At 50.2% G+C, this 8,866-nt stretch overlaps 3 protein-coding genes across 3 annotated transcripts; 2 read left to right on the top strand and 1 right to left on the bottom strand.

The window, feature by feature from the left end:
* Window positions 1-371: 371 nt before the first annotated feature.
* BJ212DRAFT_353100 (uncharacterized protein) lies at window positions 372-1,213 on the top strand. Its single transcript, XM_041342996.1, has 5 exons — window positions 372-462; window positions 517-629; window positions 684-855; window positions 918-997; window positions 1,046-1,213. Exons 2-5 carry the CDS (start codon window positions 529-531, stop codon window positions 1,080-1,082), a joined length of 390 nt encoding a protein of 129 aa, XP_041192129.1. The 5' UTR covers window positions 372-462; window positions 517-528; the 3' UTR covers window positions 1,083-1,213.
* A 544-nt stretch (window positions 1,214-1,757) lies between these two features.
* Window positions 1,758-4,533, top strand: BJ212DRAFT_1362224 (uncharacterized protein). The gene is made up of 4 exons (XM_041335940.1): window positions 1,758-1,931; window positions 1,988-2,120; window positions 2,205-4,291; window positions 4,342-4,533. The coding sequence occupies exons 2-3, from the start codon at window positions 2,027-2,029 to the stop codon at window positions 4,226-4,228; spliced, it is 2,118 nt and encodes a 705-aa protein (XP_041192128.1). The 5' UTR covers window positions 1,758-1,931; window positions 1,988-2,026; the 3' UTR covers window positions 4,229-4,291; window positions 4,342-4,533.
* Window positions 4,534-6,163, bottom strand: BJ212DRAFT_1362218 (uncharacterized protein). The gene is made up of 8 exons (XM_041335939.1): window positions 5,963-6,163; window positions 5,880-5,902; window positions 5,681-5,821; window positions 5,524-5,625; window positions 5,257-5,469; window positions 5,060-5,200; window positions 4,893-5,007; window positions 4,534-4,842 (listed from the first exon to the last, which is right to left on the bottom strand). Exons 1-8 carry the CDS (start codon window positions 6,030-6,032, stop codon window positions 4,670-4,672), a joined length of 978 nt encoding a protein of 325 aa, XP_041192127.1. The 5' UTR covers window positions 6,033-6,163; the 3' UTR covers window positions 4,534-4,669.
* Window positions 6,164-8,866: the final 2,703 nt, after the last annotated feature.

Raw genomic sequence — 8,866 nt, 5'->3', positions numbered from 1 at the left:
AAACTTGTTGATTGACAGTGTTGGTGGGGACAACGTACGGACTACCTTCTTGGACTTGGCGCTGGATAATTTTGCTTCCGCAGTGGATACTTGATGTTCTAGTCTGCAACTGGCTAGGAACTTATCTGGGTGAGTGTTGGGAATCTCGGATGTAAAACATCTGGGATGCTAATACGACACGATAGGCATGAAGACTTGCCAGTATTTGGAAGTGAAGGTGAGGAGCCACCTAAGTTTTACCTGCGGGCGCTAGAAATACATGCGTTTCAGCCTTACGAGTGGCGCGGCCTACGGCAAACAAGGGGACTGCGGTCAAAGGCTCGCGCGTGCTTAGCCAGTTCTCCCCACACGACTGGACAGCATTTAAATGTGGAAGGAACTGCATCGTTCTTGCACTATTTGATAGTTGTATTGCTCCTAGCAGTCTTTCTTGCTGCGGAGCTGAATCCATTCTATCTCAAGGTGAGCATGCTGATATGCCAGTTACCCTTGTTACGGTTCTCACGGTATCTGTAGAGTCTGCTTTGGATGGAGCCTGATCATCCGATTGTGATACTAAGGCTTGCAGGCGTCTTTCTTTGCGCATTGCCTGCTGTGCGAGAGCTTTACCTATACATAAATAACCCAAGGTATGTATGCTGTGGAGTGACGCCCGGGAATCTTCTTACTTCCATCGCTATTAGGAAAGCGAAACGGATGGGGCAACATGTGTGGCTCCTTCTAGCCACGATCCTGACCGAACTTATGGTTATCACTAAATGGAGCAAGGGCCAGTTCACGGAGCCGTTTCCATTGTATGTTCGGTGGGCATGGATGATTGGGGGAATCTTGTTGGTGTTATATCCTGCGATCAGGGTGAGTGCCCCTTGTTCATTGAGCGTTTGTGTCTTTGGCGTTGGCTGAAACTAAGAATATAGTTCGGCTTGCCAAGCGTGCGCAAGTACGTCGGAAAGCAGAAGCAGAAGCGAAGAGGGAAAGGAAAGGGGAAGAAGGCGCAGTGAGACTTCATATTATATTGCTGATATCCCTTATATACTACTTGTAGGTACTTATTGCGCATGAATGAAGTTCCTCTGTTATAATTAAGTTATGCTCGACATTTGTCCGAAGTGGGAGAGAAACAGATAGGGAATATTCTGGTGCTTACTGGAGGGTACCAGGCTGTGATTGGTCATCGATACTGCATTAGTCATCAACACGGCATTGTGCATAGATTGCCCTGGTCCAAGAGACAATCGTTCGTTCGTTCTTGTTCTACGACCGCCACTACCACTATCACCAGCACCACTACCACTTTCTTTTCTGCGACTGCATACACTGTAGAGCAGAGTTTCAGATTTTCCATGGACAACAATAACGGCGGTAATGAGGACGGTCGTGGTCATCGTTTTGGTCACAACTTCCATCTACCAACGTCAATTCAGAACGTATTTCGAAATATAAACCAGGCTTTTTCCCACAATCATAGTCATTCTGCACAGCAGGACTCTACACAGGAAGTCGTCATGTCTGACGCGCCTCCACTCGAGCCCATAGACGCTCACGCGCTTGCCGTAGATCGCGACAGGACTCCAGTTCCAGAAACTTCTGCCCTGCCGCTCCGGACTTCCCAGTCTGGACCATTCGCTGAAGATGTAGATATGCCATCTGCTTCAACCATCTCATCCTTACAAGCTCAGCCCACCCGCGATGACGATGAGGACTCTATGCCTGAGCTGCGTTCCGTGTCAGACTCTGATGAGTCAGACGACAGCCAATTCTCTCGTGCAGAGACACTACCTAATCTCCTGACTGTCGACGATGATCACGACAGTGACTGGACGGATGATGAAGACGATCTGCCACCGCTCGAGCCTATCGCCGGGAGTAGACGCGCTCGGGTGGATGATGATGTAGACGAAGCGCGGGATCGTAGGCATCCTTCAGAGCGTGTAGGTCGTCCTGCCTCACCTCCTATCCCTCCTCCACAACCGTCTAACCCGAGCAGCGCCCACCTGCCGGCAACCAGGCATTCCTAGACGGGTTCATGGCTCCCTTATTTGGGATGAATCCATTGCCTGGTGGTAATACATTTCCAGGACCTAGTCCTGGCGCTGAGAATATTGCGGTAGAACATACTGGTGAGGGCGTCGCCCATCCTCCGCGACCGCAAAATAATCCAATCCCTGGTCACGTACATCATGCCGTGCCTATCTTGACTGCAGGTTTTACTTTCACAATTCCTCTTGGAGGTCCTCCGAATCAGAACGGAGGCGGCCCCGCCCCGCCCCCATTTGGTCCAGCAAATGTACCTCCAGATGCTGCTGGAGGAGGTCGGGATGGGTTTCTCCAAGCATTCGCAGATTTCTTGCAGCAAATGCAGCAATTTGGGGGGCTTGATGACAGTCGAGAAGATCCTGAACGAGCGAAGAAACTCATTGCGGGTTTGGAGGCTGTACCCGTAGGGCTCGTAAAGCGCTTGGAAAGAGTTGGTGGTGCGCCTGGTGGACACGTAGATGGTGCAGAGACTACCGAATCTTCCTCTCCAGGATGCGCAATCTGCTGGGATACTTTATTGGATGCCGAGAGTGATAGTTTCAAAGCAAAGGCTCCAGAGGAACCCTCCGCTGGAGCCAGCACCGAAACATTGACTACTGCACCTGAAGGAGAATCAAATACGCCGATGAGCACCGATTCTGGGTCTACTCCATCGATGCCCATCCCGACAGATTCAGATCTGCTGTCCAGCTCTCAAAGCTCCAACTCTCCGTTAGAATCATCCGTCCCTGAGGAGCCCAAAATCATCTCCCTCCCTTGTGCTCATGTCTTCCACGAATCCTGTTTGCTCCCCTGGTTTACAAGGGCGAAGCAAGCGACGTGTCCAACATGTCGGTTCAACATTGATCCCGAGAACCTTACCAGTTCACCGCTTCCTTATCAGCCTTTCAACTTTGGAGCACCTCGTTCAGCTCCACAAGCAAACGGTGCTGCTCCTGCTGCCCAAGCAGCTCCCGCGCCTGCATCTGGTGCAGCACAACCTGTACCAGCTTCTACTGCCGAACAACCTGCGGCCGCTCCTCCGCCTGCAGGACCCACCGCCTTTGAAGCTGCAGCTGCTGAGCCAGCGCCTCAGCCTGCAGCTAACCAAGTTCCTCCTAATTTCTTCAACCCTGGCCAACCTGGCCAGGGCTTCACCCTATCGAACGGCGTATCCGCAGGCCCTGGAGCCACTGTACATATCCTGCAGTTTCCCGGAGGAAACGCTTTCCAGGACTTCTTTCGTCGTGCTGGAGCAGGCCCCATGCCACCGCCTCCAGTTCCTCGAACACGTACGCAGTCCCTTCCTACTATTGCAGATAACCGTCCCTTCGGCGGGCCGCAAGCAGGCGACTTCATGACCATCGGCCTTGATCTGATCTTCAACGAATCGTTACCCGCAGATATGCCACTGCCGCAGCAGCAGCCTCACACACAGGGGCAGTCCCAGCCACAAGGGGAGCCGGAATCACAGCAGCAGCCTCAGCCTCAAGATGGGGTCCAGGAGCAGCAGCAGAACCAACCTCCAGGGCAAAGGCAAGGCCGAGCACCGCCTGTCGGCGAGGTGCCCCAGGAGTTCGAGTTCCAAAACTTTATCAACAATCTCATTCAAAATGCTACACGTACCTTCATCCCCATCCCAATGTTCAACAACGGACCCGCTGCACCAGAGGGGCAGCCTCAGCCTGCACAAGGGCAGGAGCCACCTGCTGATGAAGCCCAGGTTCCTCCTATTAATGCGCCTCCGCCCCATCCAGGCGGTGCTTCCCTACCGATACCGCCATTCAACTTCCCACACACGCACCCTATCCGCCCGACGCGCCCAATGCCTCCGCGCCGCGAGAGGAAGACATGGATGCTGCCTGCCGCACCCGGTCCCTCGCTGCGGCAACGAGTGGAGCAGAAGGAGCGCGAGGCGGGCCTACGGTGCTACGATCCGTCGTGTGGCATTGGCCCGTCTGACGAAGACCCCGTCCCTGAAATACTGGCTGAGTCAATGAAGCAGCTCTCAATACATCCATTATTGCATCCTGGAGAAGGATCTTTGTGCGCGCACACATTCCACCCTGCGTGCTTAGTTAGTGCGGAGCGCGTTGCCGGATGGGGCGCGGAAGATAAAACGGAGCCGCACGTGGAGGTGTCGTGCCCAGTATGCCGTGATTTGGGATCTGTCACGAGGGAAGAGTGGGAGGAGGGCGTATTGGCTCTCTGAATGATCGATCGATATTGTGATCGTCCGTTCATTTTGCATGCTTCTTGGAAGTATACCTGTATGGTGAGTGACGATGTGTAATGTTAGGAAAGCTGTGTTCTAATCGTATACAGTCTTGTCTCTAGTAATGATGTTTCATAACCCACGAAATATGTGACTTCTCGGATTATTTTACGTCTCTAGATTGTTATTTTCATTGCCTGTTATCGCAACATAGTTACGTGTATGTATGCCTCATTCTAATTGCACACACGCAATACATGCATTCATGAACCTTCAAATACTCATCGAACTTTATCGCCGCAGGTGAATATATATGCTAGCAATGCGCAGAAGAAAAAGTCTATTGCCAAATACACGGTGGATTTTGTTAATGTGAACCGAAGTGTAACTACAGTATTATTACAACTACTCATTCCCTTGTTATAAATCGCCGAAAACTCAAGCACGCAACTTCTGGCGGAGGAGGCTTTTGAGGGTCTCACCATCCTCAGCAAACTTCTTGATACCCTCGTGCAACTTGTCGAATGCCATCGAGTCCTGGAGAAGGGTCCAGCGGAACTCGGGCTCGTTGTCGACGAAAGAGACCTTGGGCAGGGGCTCGGCTTGTGCAGCTTAGGAGGGGATTTAGTCGTTCGTTAGATGGAAGCCACAAGGTACATACCAACACGGGCGTCGAGCCTCTTGGGAACGGGCTCGGTCGAGTTCTTGAGTTCCTCGAGCAGCGCGGGGGCAATGGTGAGGAAGTCAACACCAGCAAGGGCCTTAATCTCGCCAACCTGCAAACTGAGTAAGACTCGTGTAGTGTTGCATGAGCGAACAAGTACGCACGTTACGGAAGGAAGCACCCATGACGATGGTCTTGTAGCCGTGTTGCTTGTAGTAGTTGAAGATCTTCTTCACGGACTGGACACCAGGGTCCGCATCACCCTCGTAGGTCTTGCCCGTCGACTTCTTGTACCAGTCGAGGATCTGAATCCAAGATATCAATCAGTCGAACATAGATAGGATAAATGATGGAGACATACACGTCCAACGAAGGGCGAGATGAGGGTGACACCTGCCTCAGCGCAAGCGACGGCCTGGCCGAAACCGAAAAGAAGGGTCAAGTTGCAGTGGATGTTGTCATCACGCTCGAGTTCACGAGCGGCCTGGATACCCTCCCACGTCGCTGCGATTTTGATGAGAACACGCTCCTTCTTGATACCAACAGACTCGTAGAGGGCAATGAGCTCCTTAGCCTGAGAATAGATAAAAATAAGGAGCCAGTCAGGATATGTGACAACATCACTTGCCTTAGCCTTGGTGCCCTCCTTGTCAAAGGAGAGACGAGCATCGACTTCCGTCGATACACGACCAGGGATGATAGCAAGAATCTCCTTGCCAAACTCGACAAGCTGATTATAAATATTGATCAATAAGAGTATCAGCGCAAGGCTGACAAAGACAGACCAGACGGTCCATAGCAGCATTAGTTTGATGCTCGAGGTCACCGCCCTTGCTCTTGCCGACTTTGATGGCGGCATCAATGAGGCGGGAATATCCTGGCTTGTTGGCAGCAGCCAAGATCAAGGATGGATTTGTAGTAGCATCCTAACAATATACTGTTTAATTACAGGTGCATTAAACATAGATTCATTGTAGCGATTACCTGTGGTTTGTAAACATCGATTGCTGATAAGATTAACCAGAATATCAGTGCATGATCAGCAGGATGGACAATGGCGAACATACATTCGAAGTCACCGGAGTCGGAGACAACAACAGTTCCAGTCTGTTTAAGAAGGTCAAGAGATGTGGTCATGGTGGTCTTAGAGAGAGAGAGAATTGGTCGTTCGAACGATGCTTACTACTAGTGATATACGCGCTCAGCCACGGTGAGATCATACGATCGGCCCGTTTCGAACGTGAGTGTTTTATTCCTCTTTAACAGTTACCGGTGCCAGTTGCCTTTTTTGGTATAGCTTTTGTTAAAATACATCGCAATTTTGCACGATTATTAGTAGGCGCTGTGGGATCCCGGTGTCGGTTTTCCACAAGCGTGTCTCTTTGGGGGGCCGATCCCATCACTTCTTGCTAATGTCGACAAACGTGTCTTTGACTTTTGTAGAAATTCGCCCGAAATTTGTCGACAGGAATAGCATTGGACTCTCAGAGATCAGTGGCAGTCGCCCTTGCAACCACCATTCAGCTCTTGGGATGGCTCATGGCCTCCGGTCTGTGAGCTGAATTGGCCTAGTAAAGGCCCGCGATGTAAGATTGCTGTGCGTTGCTTACACGTTTATCACAACTCCATGCGAATTCTGTTTAGGCTAACCTCTCATGTCAGGCCCGAAGCCACTCGACAATGGGCTGTATGAGAGCATTTGTGGTGGAAACGAATCATGGCTGTTCAATGTTGCGATAGGAATGTTTACACAGACAGACTGGTGCAAAACTTTGTTTCAATCAGGTTTTCCCGGTCGCTCTTGCCTGACCGTGAGGGTTCGTGGATTGACTCTTGAATATCTGAAGAGAAACTTGGTAAGTCAAAGTCACATCTTTAACTCTGTAAGAACTTACCACTGGGTATTTTATAGGTACATTAACAATCAGTATAGATGTCTTACCTGATGACTTTGACCGTAACAGTCAAAGTCATCAAGTAAGACATACGATACCTTCACGTCCCATCCAAATTCCTAAATTGTTTCCTCGTCAGTTCATCCCACACAAACTTGCGTCTACCATTCGTGGTACGGAAACTAACCACATAATTTGTCCTCTTGGTTACCCTTCAGGTAGGTTTCATTGTACTATTGCAAGCGAGCCTGAGCACGTAACTACACACGAGCCTGCAGTGTAATAGCATCCAGGACCTGTCGCGAAATTTTTCAAGCAGAAACCCCTCGCCTCGAGGTTCCACGAATTATCTATAGTTTTTTGTTCCGAAGGTCGGAGCCCAAGAGTTTGGCAGTACTGGTACGCACGACTTCGTACTTCTTCTCCAGCTCGGGCTTCCCTACCCCGCGAGCTTCGCAAAAATAACGCTACTTGACGTACTTCTTCGCTTCCTCGGTCTCGTGAGGTCGCAGACACCCTATGATATCGTCGGAGTTGACAACTTTCACAACATGGGATCGCGATTACCCTAAGTAAACGAGATAGGCTTCGCTACGTGTTCAAACTTCTAGTGGTCTTTTGGAACGATGACGTCGAGGGGTTTCAAGGATGACGAGATACTGGCCTCTAGGCCAAGAACGCCGTTCAAGATGTCACCGGTTTGTGAAACTTCGCGGAGTTCCCCGGTAGCCCTGGCAAGAATGCCTAAGTATGTTGCGTGAAACTTGATTCTTATCAGCCCGAGTTCATGGAAGATATTCGGTGGCGTTATTTGAAATCTTCTGACGGTGAAATTGTTCCGTCCTTCTCGATGCACTTGACGAGAGATCCCATCGCTTAGTGCTCATCAATGGCATGGCGAAGTTCCGGGAAATAGTACCGGTTATGTCATTAAGTTCAACTGTTTAACTAGTGGTTCCACCAATGAGACGAGTGCATGTGAGAAAGGGAAAATCTTGTAGCCAGCGGTAAAAGGACAGAAAACAGATGAACGTGGTGTGGAATGGTGAAATACCGAGTGGAAGCTCAGAGCTGAACTGCTCAAACATTTCAACAGTGGTAGATCGACAGCTAATTACCATCGGACGATACTGGCTTGCCGGGTCAGCTTGGAGGGGAGACATACCATGTTATCGTGAGTGGAATACTACAATAAACATCAGGGTGTATGTGCACACCGGCTAGGATGCGGGTTCGGCAAACAATCTGACCCCAAGCAAAACCAATCTGACTAGTAAACCGGATGACATAAGTTTCAATCGCTCATTTTACTGGTGGGGTTGGAGGCTTGTGTAATGCCATCGGTAGAGATCAAGAGCTCTCGAGTGATTGTACTTTGGGACGCCCCGCCAGAGGTACCAACGAATAAGCGACGAACAGTCAAGTAGTTGATTCTGCGCACCAATCACGTTTTCAATTTGAATATCGGCTCGAGACAAATAGGAGCTGCACACTCTATTTGTTCCACAAACCCAATGTTTGGTTTGAGATATTCGGATCAAGCCAGCAGCATGAAACTTCAGTCACGTACATGTACACACCCAAAGAATTACACAAAAATGACCAAGCAGTGAACAGAGTACTTACTCTGCGAGTTGACTAAGCTTCGGAAACCCACTTGCAGTAGACCCCTTAAGTTAGTAATATCTGGTTGGAGGATAAGTGCTGAAGTGACTGCACGTACGAATGCGCCGTGCGCATGAACCCGTGGGGCGAATACCACGCTTATTGAGATGGGCATCCACGATCGGATCCGTAGGTCCTGCCAGGAACAAAGTTCCAGCAGTGGATCCACGATCTCGATTGGTAATTCCTACAGGCCATGAGGAAGCCGACAGCACTGTGAATGTTGAATGACTCGTGGGATTTGAGGACCCCCATCACATAGAGTCGCCGAGCTTGTGTACGGAATTGTTTCTGGACAATGCACATGAGCCATACTGAAACAACCGGTCAAGATGGCAGTTTCCAAGATCATTATGGAAATTCCAGACAGCGGCGGTGTCAGTGTGAAGGAGTCCTGGAGGCACAGATTGA

Source organism: Suillus subaureus (assembly GCF_016647635.1).
Source record: "Suillus subaureus strain MN1 chromosome Unknown BJ212scaffold_20, whole genome shotgun sequence".
NCBI classification, from domain to species: Eukaryota; Fungi; Basidiomycota; class Agaricomycetes; order Boletales; family Suillaceae; genus Suillus; species Suillus subaureus.
This window is presented reverse-complemented; position numbering and strand designations above follow the sequence as displayed.

Bases quoted from the DNA above. Each gene is read 5' to 3' on its own strand.
- BJ212DRAFT_1362224 (XM_041335940.1), top strand. From the start codon at position 2,027: ATGGCTCCCTTATTTGGGATGAATCCATTGCCTGGTGGTAATACATTT. The intron at 2,121-2,204 runs GTGAGGGCGTCG...TCTTGACTGCAG, and splicing joins TATTGCGGTAGAACATACTG to GTTTTACTTTCACAATTCCT.
- BJ212DRAFT_353100 (XM_041342996.1), top strand. From the start codon at position 529: ATGGAGCCTGATCATCCGATTGTGATACTAAGGCTTGCAGGCGTCTTT. The intron at 630-683 runs GTATGTATGCTG...CATCGCTATTAG, and splicing joins CTATACATAAATAACCCAAG to GAAAGCGAAACGGATGGGGC. The intron at 856-917 runs GTGAGTGCCCCT...CTAAGAATATAG, and splicing joins TGTTATATCCTGCGATCAGG to TTCGGCTTGCCAAGCGTGCG.
- BJ212DRAFT_1362218 (XM_041335939.1), bottom strand. From the start codon at position 6,032: ATGACCACATCTCTTGACCTTCTTAAACAGACTGGAACTGTTGTTGTC. The intron at 5,201-5,256 runs GTATGTCTCCAT...TCTTGGATTCAG, and splicing joins TCTCGCCCTTCGTTGGACGT to ATCCTCGACTGGTACAAGAA. The intron at 5,008-5,059 runs GTGCGTACTTGT...CTCAGTTTGCAG, and splicing joins TGGGTGCTTCCTTCCGTAAC to GTTGGCGAGATTAAGGCCCT.